General features: G+C 45.1%; 1 protein-coding gene across 1 annotated transcript in view; it reads left to right on the forward strand.

Moving 5' to 3' along the window:
• BMERB1 (bMERB domain containing 1) overlaps nt 1-19,505 on the forward strand; it is a 160,984-nt gene that overhangs the window by 54,928 nt on the left and 86,551 nt on the right. The window contains exon 2 of the mRNA XM_059693249.1: nt 13,465-13,785. Within this exon, the coding sequence (XP_059549232.1) occupies nt 13,680-13,785 (106 nt within the window). The 5' untranslated portion in view covers nt 13,465-13,679. The remainder of the gene's footprint in view (nt 1-13,464; nt 13,786-19,505) is intronic.

Genomic DNA, 19,505 nt, shown 5'->3' on the forward strand with positions numbered 1-19,505 from the left:
TTAAGGAGCACTTAATGGCCTTTTCTTCTGTTTACTCAGTTCATTCATTCGTTCAACAAACATTTGCTGAGTTCCTACCATGTGCCATTCGATATTCAAGCTCTGATGATTCAACAGTGAGTAGAACACATTTCTACTCCATGGGTGTACTATTGACAACATGTAGCAGAAAGCCACTGGAGGGTTTTTAATTTGGGGCATTTTAATGATGACGTGTCTGGGCATGGACCTGTTTGGGTTCTTTTTGCCTGGGGTTCTCTGTGCCTCCTGAACCCGTGTGACTTTTTCCTTTACCAGGTTAGGGAAGTCTTCTGCCATTATTTCTTCAAACATGTTTTCTATCGCTTTCTCCCTTTCTGCCTTTTCTGGCATAACTGCTATTCTAATATTGTTACGTTTCACGTCATCCCACAGCTCCCTTAAGCGGTCCTCCTGTTTTTAAATTGTTTTCTCTTTTTGGTTCTCTAATTGAGTGATTTTTTTTTCAACCCTGTCTTCTAATTCACTGATCTGTTCCTCAGCTTCCCCTAATCTGCTGTGTATGCCTTCCAATGTGTTCTTTATTTGTGCTATGTCATTCTTTATTTCTGTTTTCATAGCTACTATATCTTTTTTCATGCTGTTGAGCATTTTTACCATCATTACTCTGAGAACTCTGCTTCAGATAAATTTCTTTCTTTTCTTTTATTGCTTAAAATATTACAACGAGTAGTACATTTGTCTCCTTTTTTGTACCCCCTAGACCTTCCCCCAGCCTCCCCTCCCCCCCAGTGTCTTGTGTCCATTGGTTATACTTATATGCATGCATACAAGTCCTTTGGTTGACCTTTTACCCCCCCCCCCCCGCAACCCTCCCCAGCCTTCCTACTGTAGTTTGACAGACTGTTTAATGCTGCTCTGCCTCAGTATCTATTTTTGTTCATCAGTTTATAATGGTCTTTATTATCCATAAATGAGTGAGATCATGTGGTATTTTTCTTTTACTGACTGGCTTATTTCACTTAGCATAATGCTCTCCAGTTCCATCCATGCTGTTGCAAATGGTAAGAATTCCTTCTTTTTTACAGCGGCATAGTATTCCATCGTGTAGATGTACCATAGTTTTCTAATCCACTCATCTGCTGATGGGCACTTAGGCTGTTTCCAGATCTTCGCTATGGTGAATTGTGCTGCTATGAACATAGGGATGCAGATATCCTTTCTGATTGGTGTTTCTGGTTTCTTGGGATGTATTCCTAGAAGTGGGATCACAGGGTCAAATGGGAGTTCAATTTTTAGTTTTTTGAGGAAACTCCATACTGTCTTCCATAGTGGCTGCACCAGTCTGCATTCCCACCAGCAGTGCACGAGTGTTCCTTTTTCTCCACATCCTCTCCAGCACTTGTCGTTTTTTGATTTGTTGATGATAGCCATTCTGACAGTTGTGAGATGGTACCTCATTGTTGTTTTGATTTGCATCTCTCGGATTATTAGTGACTTGGGAACATGATTTCATATGTCTCTTGGTTTTCTGAATGTCCTCTTTTGAAAAGTGTCTATTTAGGTCCTTTGCCCCAGATAAATTTCTTATCTTTGCTTCATTTATCTCTTCTTCTGGAGAATTCTCTTGTTCTTTCATTTGGGGGTTGTTTCATTGTCTCCTCATTTTGGCTCCTTGTTTGGATCTGTGACTATGTATTGGGTAGATTCTCTACTCCTCTTAATCTCTAGCGCAGGACAGTGTCAAACGCTGTTTCTGACTAATTAGATCAGGCAAAGCCTTCAGAGACCACCTCTGCCTACGACTGACGGGATTCCAACTTGAATTGCCCCCAGGCAATCATTCTCAGGTGTGGTGAGAGTTTTGTTTTGTTTTGTTTTTTAACAGGGTGGGGCTGTTGCTTCTGCCTGGAGGCTAATTGTTCTTTTTAGTCTCTTAAGTGCCTCAGGGCAAGGTGTTTTTCAATAGGGTGGGTCAACTGTCTTACCCCCAGGTAAGGTAAATGTCTGTGTGGAAAAGATGTCCTCCACTGAGTGAGGGAATGACTCAGCACAGGAAACCGGGGATGGGGTAGGTTGGGAGGGGGGTGGAGGGGAGGGAAGGGGGTGTCTGCCTTCTGAGCTCTAACACTTGAATCCCCAATCCTACTTCTGCTCACACAGCTCCAGTCCACTCTGTCCTCCCTTTGCTGGAGGACGAGGTGGGTGGCTTCACAGGGAGTTTTGTGCATTGGCCCTTTAAGAGGGTTCCTGAATTTCCAGCTGCGGCTCCCTGGCTAGCAGCAACCCCACTGCTTTTCACAGCCAGATGTTATGAGGGTACTCTTCTTAGTTTGGTGCTCTCTGCTGGGGCCCCCGGTTTCTGGATTAGATCCTAGAGTTCTCAGTGGCACATCCCACAGCTGAGATATCTCTCCGGAACTTCAGTTGCTGTCTGTGGGCACCCAGCCAGCCCTTTTCGCCTCCGTCCTTCCTGCCAGTCTGTGGTCTCCACTTTCCATCCTCGGGTATCAGGGTTCTCTCCAGCGAGTCTTCCATTGATTGTTCAGGAAGTTTTTCTGTATTTTAGTTGTAATTCCAGTTTGTTCCTGGGATCGTGTCTGTGCAGCATACACTTACTCTGCTGCCATTTTTAATCTCAGTGAAGGGTTTTGTTTTGTGTTTTTTTAGCACAAGAGTAGCATTGGATGTGTGTGTGTGTATTTAAAAGGTAATTTTAGAATTAGTGTGGAGAATGGTCTCTATTAGAGGAAAAAGCAGAAAAGAAGGTTTTTTCAACCATCTGGGACAAAGATAATGCAGAATTGAGCTAGAGCAGAGAGTGGGAATGGAGAAGACAATTGAATTTGGGAGAGCTCTTCAAGGTAGAATCAATAGGATTTGTTGACTGACCGTAAGGGGTGGAGAGTGTGAAATATTGAAGAGTCAGGAAATGAGGATAAAGCTGATATTTTGAATTTAGGAGATGAAGGTTTGGCGGGAATATGAGTGTGATTTTGAACATGTTCAGGCTGAGGTTACAAATTCTTCTCCTGGCTGTCGCCAAGGTGAGCCCTTGAGAAGAAAGGAAAGTTTTGAGAGGAGATGTCTTTGAGAGGAGATGTGGAATGTGGTTAAGTGTTTGGGCTCTAATACTAGCTGTTGAGACTGAATACAGGTTCTGCCACTGAGGAGCAAGCAATTTACTCAACCACCCTGAGCTACAATTCCTGATCTCATAGGATATTCTTTAGAGTATAGAGGTAAGCAGGGTAAGTCTTGCAAAGTGCTTGGCACATATTAACCACTCAATACATGTGAGTGTAGCCCTAGCCGGTTTGGCACAGTGGATAGAGCATCTGCCGTCTCGGGTTTGATTCCGGTCAAGGGCACATGTCCAGGTTGCGGGCTCAATCACCAGTAGGGGGTGTGCAGGAGGCAGCCGATCAATGAAACTCTCTCATCATTGATATTTCTCTCTCTCTCTCTCTCTCTTTTTGAAATCAATAAAAATAATTTTAAACAATACATCTGAGTTTAAAAAAAGAAAAGAAATGAAATGAAAAGGAAAGAAAAGAAAAGAAACCATAATAGAGGGAGAGTCCCACATGCCCTGGGTTGTTTTTTCTCTCTCGGACTCTCTCCCCACCCTATACAGGCACCTAGCCTTGGCTCCACTCCTAATAACTTCTTCTCTAGCACAGCCAAAACACCTGATCCCACTGACTGAGCACTTTGTGCACAAGTAACAGCTTCCTGCTCTCTTGCAGATGCAGGATTTTAGGTCCTAAGGCTTAAACATATTTTCTGAGCTTATTTTCTCTCCCCTGAGCCTTCTTTAAGAGCAATACACAGTGTGCTTTCTGGAACTCTCTTTAACTTTGTTTTCTCTTCCAAATCCTCTTCCCTCTTTTGTCAATTTTCCCAAAATACCCAAGGTATTTCCAAGAGGTAGGCATTTGCACAGGAGAGTAACTGGGGCTGGAGATGGTGCTTGCAAGCCATTGGTGTTGAGACCATAACAGAAGACAGGTTAACTAGGAAGAAGTGAAGGATGGGAATAAGCACTGGAGAACCATAACTGAAGTGGGTGAGCAATGGAGAAAGAGCTTGGGAAGGAGACGGAGAAGGGAGGGCTGGAACAGTAGGAGTGGAAACCAGGAGACCCAGGAGAGATGATTGTCCTGGAAGCCAGGGGAGCTGAAAGTGTAGAGTAGGGTCTGGCCCACAGTGCTACATTTTTCTGGGGAGAGATTAAGTAGGATGACAACTGAAAAGAAACTAGAGGATAAATGGGCCATCAGGAATCTGACAGCAGTTTTGGTAGAATAAAGGGGGAGTGACTTGCCCAAGGTCATGCAACTAGTAAGTGGTGGCAGTAGAGTCCATGTTCTCCATCACTGTGCTCGATAGGTAATGTTCTTTTGTATGCCCACTAAAGTGTTAGTAGCATGTCTTGTTTGTTTGTGTGTTGGAAACTAGTGATATGTTATTTCATTGTTATAGAAATGAAACACTAAATCCCAACCCAAGCTCATACTTCCATGCTGAATTCCATGTTCTCTTTTCCCTACGCCAGGAGAGGCGGTTTACTGACATACTGGATCTATTGTACCCGTCTGTATTTACTTTAGATGCCTAAGGAACACATCCATATTTGTTTTATGAACACTATGCCCTCCTAAGACATTGATCACAAGCTTTACAAATAGCACAGACCAACAGAATACCCCAGTTTTGATGAGAGAAGAGAGCTGTGGTAACCCCAACTCTGCATATTGAATGTATGGTTTGCTTTGGTGTCTGCCTGGCATGTGTACATATCAGCTGCCTCGCAGAACAGTGGACGTGGTGTAGGCTCCTGGGCAGTGCCTAAGACATGCAACCTGGTCCAATACTTGAGTTTCCTAGTCCTCTGTGAGTGTCTTTTACTGCTTCCCGAGACTCCTCATCTATAAAACGACAAGATATCTGCTAACCATCAGCCTGGGCATGTGGGGATAATACAGCTCTCCGTGGAAGGAGTCTGTAAAATTAGGAATATTATTATGACAAATGCCATGACAACACCGAGCTAAATATTCTAGAATTTATGTAAGGATGATCTTGATATTTTGATGATTACAGCATAACACTTAGGTCAACTTTAAACTTCAATTTATGGTAATAAGGATATTATTACTAACTAGGGGCCCGGTGCACGAAATTCGTGCACTGGGTGTGTGTGGGGAGGGGAGTGTCCCTCAGCCCAGCCTGCCCCCTCTCACATACTGGGAGCCCTCAGGCGTTGACCCCCATCACCCTCCAATCGCAGGATCGGCCCCTTGCCCAGGCCTGACGCCTCTGGCCTAGGCGTCCAGCCTGGGCAGCGGGGACCCGCAGCTGCAGCGGCCCCGCGATCGTGGGCTCCGCTTTAGGCCCAGGCAAGGGACCCCTAGCTCCTGGGACTGCCAGCTTTGACCATGCCCAGCTCCCATCGCTGGCTCCACCCCTACTTCCTGCTATCACTGGCCAGGGCGGAAAAGGCACCTGATTCTCCGACCATGGCTGGGGGGCAGGGCAAAGGAGGCCCCAGGGCCGCCTTTGCCCTGCCCCCCAGCTCTCAGCTCCCCCCTGGGTTTCCGATCACTGTCAGTGGCAGGGGGCTTCTTCCTGCTTTCCCTTTCGCTTCCCTGCTTTGTGCCTACATATGCAAATTAACCGCCATCTTGTAGGCAGTTAACTGCCAATCTTAGTTGTCAGTTAACTGCCAATCATAGTTGGCAGTTAATTTGCATATAGCCCTGATTAGCCAATGAAAAGGGTATCGTCGTACGCCAATTACCATTTTTCTCTTTTATTAGATAGGATACTAGGTGATATTTATTGAATATTCTGTGCAGTGTGCTAAGCATGTTACATAGGTAACCCCATTTTTGGGGAGGGAAGCTGCTCCTTGGAGACCTTCGGTAGTTGATTCAAGGTGCTATAGCTAACAAGCATGGAGTCAGGATCTTCTCTGAGGCAGCCTGGCTTCAGAGCTCTGGGCTTACCCTCTAGAACAGCGGTTCTCAACCTGTGGATCGCGACCCCCTTGGGAGTCGAACGACCCTTTCACAGGGGTCGCCTAAGACCATCGGAAAACACATATAATTACATATTGTTTTTATGATTAATCACTATGCTTTAATTATGTTCAATTTGTAACAATGAAATTGGGGGTCACCACAACATGAGGAGCTATATTAAAGGGTCGCAGCATTAAGAAGGTTGAGAACCACTGCTCTAGAACTTTCTCTTCTAAATCTGAAAATTAACATTTCTTCTCATGAAAATCATGATCTCTAGAATTCTCACTTTCTAGCAGCAACACTTCTTATATTTCTTTGAGTCATTGGAAGACTCCTCCCCTCCCCCCTCCGCATTAGGCTTTTCATTGAAACACAGATAAATTCCTCTCTGGTTGCTCTGCTGTTTCTGTAATCACTGTGCATGACTGACAGGCTGTGATTCCACAAGGCATAGCACCACACGGATTATGGGGGGCAGTCCATTTAAATGGCTAGTGACTTCTTTCCTTCAAATATTTCTCAGTTTCTAAATGTTTCCCAGGAATCAAAGAGAGACAAAACTGATAAATGATATGCTTTTTATAAAAGAATGATCTAGCCCTGATGAGAGAACCAAGATGGCTGCATAGGAAAACACCGGAGAATGCTGCCTCGCACAACCACTTCAAAAATACAACTAAAAGACGGAACGGACATCACCCAGAACCACAGGAAAGCTGGCTGAGGGGAAATTCTTCAACTAGAAGGAAAGAGACTCAGAGGAGGCGCAGTGCGGAAAATACAAAGGTGCGGAGGTGCACGCAGAGCGGGCTGGTGGCTGAGGGCGCGGTTGTCGTTTTCAATCGGGAGGGAGGCTCAGGCCCTGAGCTCCAGTTCTGGGCGAGTCTCTAGGGACCCAGACTCAAATGGGAGAAGCGGGACTGTCTGGCATTGGTCAGAACGCGAGGGCAGCTTTCTCTCCGAGGTTTGCAGCGGTTGCTGGGACTCTGAGAAGCAGAGCCTCTGGGGACGGGACTGAAAGCAGCCATAACTGCTCCCTCCACCCGCCCTGTTTGATCCCCTGGGACCCGCCCCACCCAAGCCCTGCACAGAGCCATTTGCCGGAGAGCCTCAGGCAAAGGCTAGATTAGCACCTCCCCAGAGGACAGAAGTTTTCCCACTGCAGACACAGCTGACTCTCACAGCCAGTTGGCCTGGAGGTCAAATCCCCCCAGTATTAACTACAACAATCAAGGCTTAACTACAACAAGACTGCGCACAAAGACCACTAGGGGGTGCACCAAGAAAGCATAAAAAATGCGGAGACAAAGAAACAGGACAAAATTGTCAATGGAAGATATAGAGTTCAGAACCACACTTTTAAGGTCTCTCAAGAACTGTCTAGAAGCCACCGATAAACTTAATGAGATCTACAAGAAATCTAATGAGACCCTCGATGTTATGATAAAGAACCAACTAGAAATTAAGCATACACTGACTGAAATAAAGAATACTATACAGACTCCCAACAGCAGACCAGAGGAGCGCAAGAATCAAGTCAAAGATTTGAAATTCGAAGAAGCAAAAAACACCCAACCGGAAAAGCAAAATGAAAAAAGAATATGAAAATACGAAGATAGTGTAAGGAGCCTCTGGGATAGCTTCAAGCGTACCAACATCCGAATTATAGGGGTGCCAGAGGAAGAGAGAGAGCAAGATATTGAAAACCTATTTGAAGAAATAATGACAGAAAACTTCCCCTACCTGGTGAAAGAAATAGACTTACAGGTCCAGGAAGTGCAGAGAACCCCAAACAAAAGGAATCCAAAGAGGACCACACCAAGACACATCATAATTAAAATGCCAAGAGCAAAAGACAAAGAGAGGATCTTAAAAGCAGCAAGAGAAAGAAAGTCAGTTACCTACAAGGGAGTACCCATACGACTGTCAGCTGATTTCTCAACAGAAACTTTGCAGGCCAGAAGGGAGTGGCAAGAAATATTCAAAGTGATGAATAGCAAGAACCTACAACCAAGATTACTTTATCCTGCAAAGCTATCATTCAGAATTGAAGGTCAGATAAAGAGCTTCACAGATAAGAAAAAGCTAAAGGCGTTCATCACCACCAAACCAGTATTATATGAAATGCTGAAAGGTATCCTTTAAGAAGAGGAAAAAGAAGAAAAAGGTAAAGATACAAATTATGAACAACAAATATGCATCTATCAACAAGTGAATCTAAGAATCAAGTGAATAAATAATCTGATGAACAGAATGAACTGTTGATTATAATAGAATCAGGGACATAGAAAGGGAATGGACTGACTATTCTTGGGGGGGAAAGGGGTGTGGGAGATGCAGGAAGAGACTGGACAAAAATCGTGCACCTATGGATGAGGACAGTGGGTGGGGATTGAGGGCGGAAGGTGGGGTGGGAACTGGAAGGAGGGGAGTTATGGGGGGAAAAAAGAGGAACAAATGTAATAATCTGAACAATAAAGATTTAATAAAAAACAAAAACCAAAAAAAAAAACAACAAAAAAAATAAAAGAATGATCTAGCCCTAATTGGTTTGGCTCAGTGGATAGAGCATCAGCCTGTGGAATGAAGGGCTCCAGGTTCGATTCCGGTTAAGGACACGTGCTGGGTTGCAGGCTCGATCCCCAGTAGGGGACATGCAGGAGGCAGCCAATCAATGATTCTCTCTCATCATTGATGTTTCTATCTCTCTGAAATCAATCAATCAATAAAAAAGAACGATCTATTTTGAGAAATTGGGGATGTTAGGGAAGGAGCCCATTTTGTTTTGTTTTGTGAATCCTCACCTGAGGATATTTTCTTTTCTATTGATTTTTAGAGAGAGTGGAAAAGAGGGGGAGAGACAGAGAAACATTGATGTGAGACAGACACATCGATTGGTTGCCTCCTGAACTTGAAACCCAGGTATGTGCCCTTGACTGGGAATCCAACCTGAGATCAGCGCTCTAACCACTAAACTAAACCAGCCAGGGCAAAGGAGCCTATTTTGTGAGGCTAAGAAAGAGTTAGAACAATATAAATGCATATCCACACCCATCTTCCCTCCTTTTCTCCATGATTTAAAACGGAACAAAGACACATCAACCTTTCGTGACTCAGTGGTTGAGCCTCGACCTTTGAACCAAGAGGTCATGGTTTGATTCCCAGTCAGGGCATATCCCCAGTGTGGTTTGTACAGGGGGCAGCGATCAATGATTCTCTCATCATTGATGTTTCTATCTCTCCCCCTTCCTTTTTGAAAATAAAACAACACAACACAACACAAAACAAAAGACACATAATGGGAACAGAAAATAGTCTTTCTAATGTTTTTTCTCTCTCATGATTGTATTTGTACAATTTAAACTTTTATGACCACTGCCAGATAAAGAGGTGTAAATATAGTCTTGCTAATAGATAGCCTATTTGCTAGTTGCAAGATGACTAATTCAGAAAAACCCCATGAAAATGCTGGACAAAGTACACATTCAGTGGGAGACAGAAGGGTGGGCAGGGTGGGATAATGGATGGGAGGTGTTTTCCCAGCCTACATTTTTTTTCTGAATTAGGCCAATGCAATGGAGCGACTAACTAGGGGATTCTTGGAATCTGTCACAGTTGTGCAAATTCCAGTCAGCCATGGGACCTCTCGTGATCCCCATAAACACACAAGCTGGATGGACAATCACTGTCAGGTGATGTCGGACCCCAGCCAAGACCAGGACAGGTTTGGATCATGTGGCCAGACCTCTGCAGTTCCCTACTGGCTGCTGCTCAGGCTGGCCCCAGACATTTCCTTAACCTCATGGTGACACATTGTGATTTAAATGATTAAAACCTCACTCATTGTCATTTTTTTTTGGGGGGGGGGGTCCCAGCTTTATTGATATACTAGGGGCCCGGTGCAAGAAATTCGTGCACTGGGTGTGTGTGTGGGGGGAGTGTCCCTCAGCCCAGCCTGCCCCCTCTCACATACTGGGAGCCCTCAGGCGTTGACCCCCATCACCCTCCAATCGCAGGATCGGCCCCTTGCCCAGGCCGGACGCCTCTGGCCTAGGCATCCGGCCCGGGCAGCGGGGACCTGCAGTGGCAGTGGGGGGCGCCGCGATTGTGCGGGCTCCGCCCCTGCCCCTGCAGGATGCCTCTGGCTGAGGCGTCCGGCCCGGGCAGCGGGGACCCACAGCTGCAGCGGCCCCGCGAACGTGGGCTTCGCTTTAGGCCCAGGCAAGGGGCCCCTAGCTCCTGGGACTGCCAGCTTCGACCGTGCCCAGCTCCCATCGCTGGCTCCACCCCTACTTCCTGCTATCACTGGCCAGGGCGGCAAAGGCACCTGATTCTCTGATCATGGCTGGGGGGCAGGGCAAAGGCGGCCCCAGGGCCGCCTTTGCCCTGCCCCCCAGCTCTTAGCTCCCCGCTGGGTTTCCGATCACTGTCAGTGGCAGGGGGCTTCTTCCTGCTTTCCCTTTCGCCTCCCTGCATTGTGCCTACATATGCAAATTAACCACCATCTTGTTGACAGTTAACTGCCAATCTTAGTTGGCAGTTAATTAGCATATAGCCCTGATTAGCCAATGAAAAGGGTATCGTCGTACGCCAATTACCATTTTTCTCTTTTATTAGTGTTGATAATTCACATACCATAAAAATCAACCTTTAATGGGTACATTTCAATGGTTTTTCATACATTCCTAGAGTTATTTAACTATCATTGCAATCAATTTTAGAACAGTTTTACCACTCCCCAAAGAAACCTTGTGTCCTTTAGCTGTACCCCTTCCCCCCTATCTTCCCTCACCCCCAGCCATAGGCAACCACTAACCTTTCTTTCTCAATAGATTTGCTATAGATACACTTTCTCTATAGATACAGTTCTAGATATTTCACATAAATGGAATCATACAGTATGCCATCTATTATGACAGGCATCTTTCACTTATAGTGTTTTTAAGATTATCCCTGCTGTAGTGTGTATCAGTACTACATTCCCTTTTATTATCAAGTAATATTCCACTGTTAGGATTGCCACATGTCATTTATTCATCAGTTAATGGACATGTGAGTTGTTTCCACCTTTTTGACTATTGTGAATAATGTTGCTATGAACATTCATGCACAAATTTTTGTGTGGATGTATTTTTCATTCCTCTTGGGTATATATTCAGGAGTGGAACTGCTGGATCATATGGTAACTAGGTTACCCTTTTGAGAATCTGCCAGACTGTCTTCCAAAGTGGCTGCACCATTATACATTTCTATCAGCAATGCATGGTGGGCCCAATGGGTCCATTTTCTCTGCTCAGTGTCATTTCAATAGATTTCTGTTTTTGGAGACTTCAATTGGTATATTCCCAAAAAGTCAGAACTCAAAACTTCAGCCAGTACCATGTAATAGTAATAATGGTAATATCTTGTATACTTGTATTGAGGCCTTTTATGTGCCGTGGGGCATTATCTCACTTAATCATCATGACAGTCCTCTGGTTTAGGTAGTGCTATTCGAATTTTAAAGATGAAGGAAGTGAGGCTGAGAGAGATGGTGACATGTGGCAGGTGGCAGAGTCGGAACTCGAACTCAGATCCACCAGATTTCAAAGCCTGTATTTTTAAAAACGATGCTATCCTGACAAGCTCAGTGTCATGTACATTTGAAATTGTTGACATGCTGGATAAAGTATCAAATTACCAAGGTGATATTGCATTATTTTTCCTCTCAATCAACTGAAAATGACAGTTATAAACATGTCTTTCCACTGGCCCCTGCTGGCCTGGCCCTTTGTAATCATCCAGCATCCCTCTGAGTCCCTGGCATTCCCAGCAGAGTGAGGCACTGAGCCAGGACGAGGAGCCAGGGCTGAGAGAGCCACTTAATAATTCCACGCAGACGGTTACTTCAGCCAGTTATTGCACTTGAAGCATTATCACCCTCAACTAATGCAAGCAGGCAGGGTTCTGGGCACTGGAGTGGCAGGGAAGGTTTTGTCATCTAGGATTACAGGTTTGTATTACTCACACATTCTTGGAAACAACATTTATTCGTTTTTGAATGATAAAGCAACCTGTGCCCAGAATTGATGTTGGAAAATTAAAAAAAAAAAAACACTAAAAAGGAAAATATTTCCCCCAAATCTCAACTCTTAGAAACAATCACTGTTGATATTTTTGTGTATTTACTCCTCGCCTTTTTATTTTCCATGCATTAAAAAAATAATTCATTTTTTCCTGATTATAAAAGTAATACATATACCTTGTAGGAACATTGGAGAATTCAAATAAAACACTTGTTATCTCAACCTTCCTAAGTAGTCACTATCAACAGTTTGGTGTATGTCATGTCAGTGTTTCTTTTATTGAATATGTATGCATATGTAAACATATAACAAGTTTGGGAATGCAGCATTTTTGTTGTTCTTATTAATCCTCATCTGAGGATATTTTTTCAATTGATTTTTAGAGACAGTGGAAGGGAGGAAGAGAGACAGAGAGAGAGAAACATCGATGTGAGAGAGACACATTGATTGGTTGCCTCCCCCACGTGCCCCGATCGGGCCGAGTCTGCAACCAAGGTACATGCCCTTGACCGGAATCGAACCCAGGACCCTTCAGTTCTCAGGCCTGTGCTCTATCCACTGAGCCAAACCACCTAGGGTGAGATCACAGCACTTTTCTTTAATTTCTACCATTGTTCTATGAAGTAATTAATATGACTGAGGTTACAGTGTACACTTGATCGTAACCAAAAGTGCTGACCAGACCACTTGGAAAGTGTGGGACTTTGGGCAAATAACTTAATCTTTTGCACCTCAGTTTCATTCTTTGTAAAACAAGGCCAACCACACCGTATCTGTTTCACAGAGTGACTGGGAAATGTTACTAATTTTTATTAATCAAGCTTCTGGTTTTACTTAGTACCTTTAATGCTCCCATGCTTTGTTAGTAAGCTAAACCCCTGGGTTTCTGGGCGGTAAGACCTATGTTTCAAACACCTTTTTACACTTGTGTACCAAATATTTTTATGGGTCTCTCAAGTTCATGCAAACACATACCGATTAGACATAGGTACCTGCACACGAGACTGTCCCATTTCATATTCAAACTAGACACACAGATGCAAAAGACAGAGGTTCTCACACACACACACACACACACACACACACACACACACACACACACAAAACGCACTCAGCCAAGCACAGAGCCCACAGATCCAGGTCCACAATCACGCTTATGCACACTCCCCACAAAGATGGATCCATCGCCCACAGATAGAGACGCGCTCACAAATCCCACTCAAAACCTAGCAGCCCGCCGACATATCAGCAGCTACACGCAGTGCCAGCCCCATGCGAAACATCGCCATGGGCTCCAGTAGGGGCAGGGGCCCTGTTCTGGGTTGGTCCTATTTTAGTTGTTTTTGTTGTTCTCCTTAGAGTTATCATCTCCCCCTTTTCTCTCTACCCAGCCCCCCAGGCCTCCATGGCGCATGCGCCCTGCATCCCTTCGCCTCCTGGGTACCAGTCAGCGTTCCCAGGCCCTCGCGGCCGGCGGAAGAGATGGATCAGCGTCACGAGCGCCCGGCCCCTTAAAACGCTGCTGGCTGGAGCCGCCTCCCTCCCAGCAGCCCGCGGCAGGGATGGAGTAAGGGGAGACCCATCGACCTGTCCACGGGGATAAGCGATGGAACTAAAGCAATCCTTATCTATCCATCTGGAAGCTGAGAAGCCTCTGAGGCGCTATGGAGCGGTGGAGGAGACGGCGTGGAAAGCGGAGGGACTGGGGAGAAGTGAGTACTTCCGACGAAGGAGGGTGCATCTGGGGATCCGCGCCCTGTAGCCAGTGGTCTCGGGACGCGGGCACCGTAGGGAGCGGACCCGGGGAAGCGCCCCCGCAGCGGGGCTTTCAGCGCAGGGAGGGATGCGCCGCTCTGCTACGCGCTCTCCCAGGAACAAAAGGGGACTCTCTGGGCTGGGCTGCACCTAGAGGCTCGGGAAATCGCCAGGCAGCCGGCGGAGAGCCTGCGGTGGACTCGGGAGCCCCGGATCTGTAAGCTCTCAGCTCGTCCTAGAAAGTAGGGTCTTTCTCACAGCTGAGCGTGGGGAGTCTGTTCTCCGCCCGGGGTGCGCTAGGACGCTGGGGCCATTGGACCGTCCTGGAAAGCGCCCACGTCCCTCGAGAGGGGGGAGTGTCCTCTGGGTTTCCGCGGTGCCTTTCTCCCGGCAGGAGGTTCAGGGCACACCTGGAATGCCCAGCGTTCCTTCCCCGCCTTCTCCTGGGTTCCGGGTGCGAAGAAAGGGACTAGACTAGAGGCAGGTTAACCCTGTGCACACTCTCTCCTTCCTTCCTCGACTCAAAGTCTTCGCTTTGGGCACAATCCTAGAAGGTAGCTCAGAAACCGACTTACTGTGTTTGCTCGGTCTCTCCATGGTATTTAGGGGTCAACAACATTTCCAAATAAAACAAGGATTTTTGCTTTTAATTAATAGGATGCAATAGTTGAATGAAACTCCTGCCCCCAAAGTATGGAGGCAGCCGCAGGGACCCCGGGGTCACCAGCCCTCCCTGCAAACCCAGGGCGCTTTCTAGTGCCCCTGCCCTTGCCCGCCTGCTCTAGACCGTGCCTCCTGCTGGGCGGGGAAAGGCCCTCTCCACGTCCTCAAGGACCCTCAGCTTCCTGCCTTCACAGTGAGTGACCCTGCTCAGCACCAATCTCAGAGCTATGTTGGACCCAACTATTGTGAATGTGCTCTTTTCCTGCCTTCACCCGGTAGAAGCGTGTGTGTGTGTGTGTGTGTGTGTGTGTGTGTGTGTGTGTGCATGTGCATTTTCTTCATGCCTGTAATGACAAATTCAGAAAATCTTCCTGGAATGGCTCAGTTGTATTCTGGTTCTCGCGGGTTCAAGTTGAACTAACAATCAATTGTCTTAGTTTTGCACCTGGAATACATAGTGCTCCCAACCTCCTTTCAAAATATTGGTCTTTCCTCCTGTTTCATTCTTTCAAATGCCTTTGGCTTTGGTACTTTGGCATAACAGTAGGGCTGAGGGTCTCTGCTTCCTGCAAGTTCAAAAATAATACCCATGATGGTGTCTTCTAGTGGTGGATTGCCATGCTCCTGTGGAAGAACTTTAAATGCACCATCTCATTCTATCTCCACCACAACCTCCCGAGGTAGCTCCCTTCTTTAGATGGAAAACTAGACCTTGCTAGGTGATGTGACTGAAGTGGCAGAGCCAGGGTTTGAACCCCAGTTTGGACCCCGTGACCCCCTTCTGCTTTCAACATGAAGGTTTAGTACTTGCATGTTTTCGGGAAGCTTTCTAAATCTGTTGAGAGTCCCAGAACACATTCAGTCATGTTATAAGTGTATGGCAGCCCTGTTGGTCTCTGGAGTTCACAGTGGCCTTGAAAGAATCTGCAGCCTGGCTGGTGTGGCTCAGTGGTTGAGTGTCGACCTCTGAACCAGTTAGATTCCCACTCAAGGCACATGCCAGAGTTGTGGGCTCAATCCCCAATAGGGGGCGTGCAGGAGGCAGCTAATCAATGATTCTCATCACTGATCTCTCTCTCTCTCTCTCTCTCTCTCTCTCTCTCTCTCTCCCCCTCCTCTCTGAAATCAACAATAGTAATAAAAAAGAATGTGCAGAATAGGAGCTATATTCAAATAAGCCCTGGGTTTGAATGCTGGCTCTGTCCCTTGCTGGCTATGTGATGACTTTGGCACGTTCCTAAGCCTCACTCTGCCTCCATTCTCTGAAATGGAGATAATAAGTTACCTACCTTATAGCTTAATTGTGAATATTCAATAAGATAAGGTATGCAGAGCTCAAGCTAAGTGCTCAATACATATTGGCTGCTTTGATTATTTCATTACTTCATCTGTAGAAGGAACCTGCTTTTATCCTTTTGCGAGGAATTACATAAAGCAACAACACCCTGGACCAAAACTCCAACGCTGGTCAGTTTCCTAATAGTTCCCTAATAAATCCCTCCTTAATATTCTCACCATTGTATTAGGAAAATTTTCAAGCATATAGAAAAATTGCTGTGCATATCCAGTGTATAGCATTTGAGCTCCTGGCATTTTTGTACTTCCATGTCTTAGGCTGCCAGTTGTTAAAAAGCCTGGCAGAAAGGCTTTTATCTTCTCGGTTCCAAACCATGGAAGACTCTGACTCTTGTTTTCTATTCAGATGCGAGACCACAGTGTCTGATCCACTTTTGCGTGGACCCCCAAGTCTGCTTTTTTTCTTGTTGTTTATTCAGACTTGAAATCTTCTTAAAGCTCTGACCTAGAGTCCTGCTTTTCAATTCTAAGTCTGGGATTACCTTGAGCATGTTTTGATCTCTAAACCCTTGTCTACAGCTTGGCATTGTTTGATTAAAGTGGCTTTATTAGAACTCCCTCTCCATTCCCAAGGGATCTATGGATCCATTCCATAACTTCTGAGGCCTCCATTTATTTATTAATGAAGTGTGAAAATTAGTACTATTGACTTCCTGGCATACAATTGTCAAATCAATGTTGCAATGCATGAAATGCTGGCGAAAAAGAGAGGCCCATTAAAAAGAAGACAGGCTCAATTTAACTTCTACCCATATTTAATTATCTTATGTTGAACACTGAGTTTGTGTTACTTAAAAATAATTGAAAAGGGTGAAAATAGTCTAGAACTGGTAATTTTTCGTTAAGGTTGTATTAACTGCTATGTTTAATGTTAACTATAGTTTTTTCGAATAGAAAAAAGGTATGTTAGAGTGGCAAAGAATGGGTGTTTTGAAATCAGGCAAAATGGCTTCAAATCAGCTCTAACACTTTGCTGCCTTGTCATCCTGGGAAAATTGCTGAGCCTCTCTGTGCATCAGTTACCTCCTCTGTAAAATGGAAATATGTTGGTTCGAAACCCTGGGAGCTTTTTGGGTGAAATCTGAAACTGGCCCCAGCATATGAGGGCAAGGAAAGGCTGAAGACAAAAGCAGACCACTCCAGGTTGGTAGGAGCCAGGGATAATAAGCCAGACAAATTACCTACAAGTCTTGGTTGCCACAAGACTAGTAGATCTTTGCACCCCAAACCAGAATCTTAAAGTTTATATAGCAGCCTTAATGGGGTTCAGCCACATATGCTGTCCAAATGGTCCCAACAACATCTAATTCTTTCAAGGCTACATCCTTGGAATAGCTTCCACTATGGGAATAATGAGCAGAGTACACATTCCAAGGACAGGGGAGGGCATGAGGAGCCTCCAAATGCTCCTGTCCAGCTCAAGGGTCTAAAGGCAGGGACCTCTCAATGACCCTTTCCAATAGGATACTACTAATAATCATCACTTTGGGCTATTGGGAGGAGTAAATAAGATCTATAATAATCTATAATAATAAAAGCATAATATGCTAATTAGACCAGACATCCTTCCAGACGTCCTTCCAGACGTCCTTCCAGACAAAACCGGGGCTGCAAGGGAAGCCCGGGTCCTGGATGCCAGAGGAAAGCCGGTGCCGGCAGCCGGGGGAAGGAAGGCCTACTCTTGCATGAATTTTGTGCATCGGGCCTCTAGTAATGTATATAATGCCTTTAGCACAGTGCCTCGCACACTGTAAGCACTCAATCAATGCTGACTGGTTGTTATAACAGGACATAAGTGGATGGTGCCCAATAACATTGGAAGAGATTATTCCAAGCTTCCTAGTCAGTTTTTCTTGCATTCATTTTTTTTTTGTTGTAAAATCCAGGTAATGATTGTGTATATACCATCTTCCTCCTCATGGGAATGTGTGGGAAATGGCTTTTGAACCCTTGAAAACCACCTGGTATTTTCTCATTTGAGAAAGATATCTAAGCAATTTCTCCCGTCTGCCTTTGACCGAATTTTCCCACTAGCAGTGATTTTTTTTTATTCAGTTGGAAAATGTATAGTGACATTTCAGTGTAGTTATATATATAAAAATATTGCTTTCAACCAACTGTAATTGATTGAGGGAGACACAAAGACAGGATGCCTTTTGACAAAGCACAGAGCTTTTTAGAAGCACAGTTGGTTGGTTGTGGCCATTTCTTGATAGATTTAAATGTGCCTTAAAGGATGATTTCCGACAGGAGAAGTTGGGGGAGGACATTCCAGAAGAGGTCACAGCATTAGCAAAAGCAGAAAGGTAAAAAAAAAAATGCACTGGGTATAGGAGATTGGAATAAAGTGGAAAGCTCAAACAGCAATCTTACTATGAGCCCAGGAGAGAGAACTATTATTTAAAAGTCCATGGTTGTGTCCTGATTTGCAAGCAGATCATTAAATTGGCCAATGCTTCAGGTTTAATAAACAGAGTGGATATGAATTACTGGCAATCTATATAATAGATTTTGGGGAAAGGTTTTATGTTGCTTTCATATCTGTTTTGTTAAATATGCTAATTTTATTGTTTCAGTTTTATTTCATTTTGGCATTATTTTCTTTTTTCTTATTATCCAAGTAGTACATGCCTTTTTATGGAAAAATTCACATTCATCTGAAATATAAAAATAAAAACTGAAAATGACTGTAGTCTGCTCCCCAATCCTCATTTATTCATCCGGTAAATGGTATTGAGTGCCAGGCAGTGTTCTAGGGGCCGAAGATACAGTGTGGAGCAAGATAGACAAGGTTCCTGGTCCCAGGGAGCTTCTTCCCTTCAGGGGAAAGTAAGGCCTGGGTTGGGAGTGAAGGTGTCAGACAATCCGTAAGCAAACAAATAATGTAGTTTAGCTAATAAGTGTTACATAGAAATTAGTAAGGGGTGGGTATTACCTATCCAGTGGTCAGGAAATGCTTCTTTAAGGAGGTGACATTTTGCCAAGTAAATGTCAGGGATCCAGGCAGCAAATACAAAGGCCCTTGATGTGTCACAGGAAGAGACAGGTGGCCAGGGTGGCTAGAACTAGGGGAGAGAGTGGAGATGAATCAAAGAAGAGCCATACAAGGTAGGGCCTTGTAGGTTGTGGTTTTAAAAAAGTATGCATCTTGCCCGGCCAGCGTGGCTCAGTGGTTGAGCATCAAACTATGAACCAGGAGGTCACGGTTCGATTCTCGGTTGGGGCACAAGCCCAGGTTGTAGGCTCGATCCCCAGTGTGAGGCATGCAAAGGCAGCTGATCAGTGATTCTCTCTCATCATTGAGGTTTCTATCTCTCTCTCCCTCTGCCTTCCTCTCTGAAATCAATAAAAATATATATATTTTTAAACTATGCATTTTAGCCCTAGCAGGTTTGGCTCAGTAGATAGATTTGGCCTGTGGACCAAAGGGTTCTGGGTTCGATTTTGGTCAAGGGTGCAGTACCTTGGTTGCAGGCTCCTCCCCGGCCCCGGCCCTGCTCAGGCCCTGCTCAGGGCTCATGCAGGAGGCAACCAGTCGATGTGTTTCTCTCACATCAATATTTCTCTCTGTCTTTACCTCGCTCTTCCACTCTCCCTAAAAATCAGTGGAAAAATATCCTCTGGTGAGGCTTAACAACAAAAAAGTAAGCATTTTACT

Source organism: Myotis daubentonii, chromosome 4, assembly GCF_963259705.1.
Source record: "Myotis daubentonii chromosome 4, mMyoDau2.1, whole genome shotgun sequence".
NCBI classification, from domain to species: domain Eukaryota; kingdom Metazoa; phylum Chordata; class Mammalia; order Chiroptera; family Vespertilionidae; genus Myotis; species Myotis daubentonii.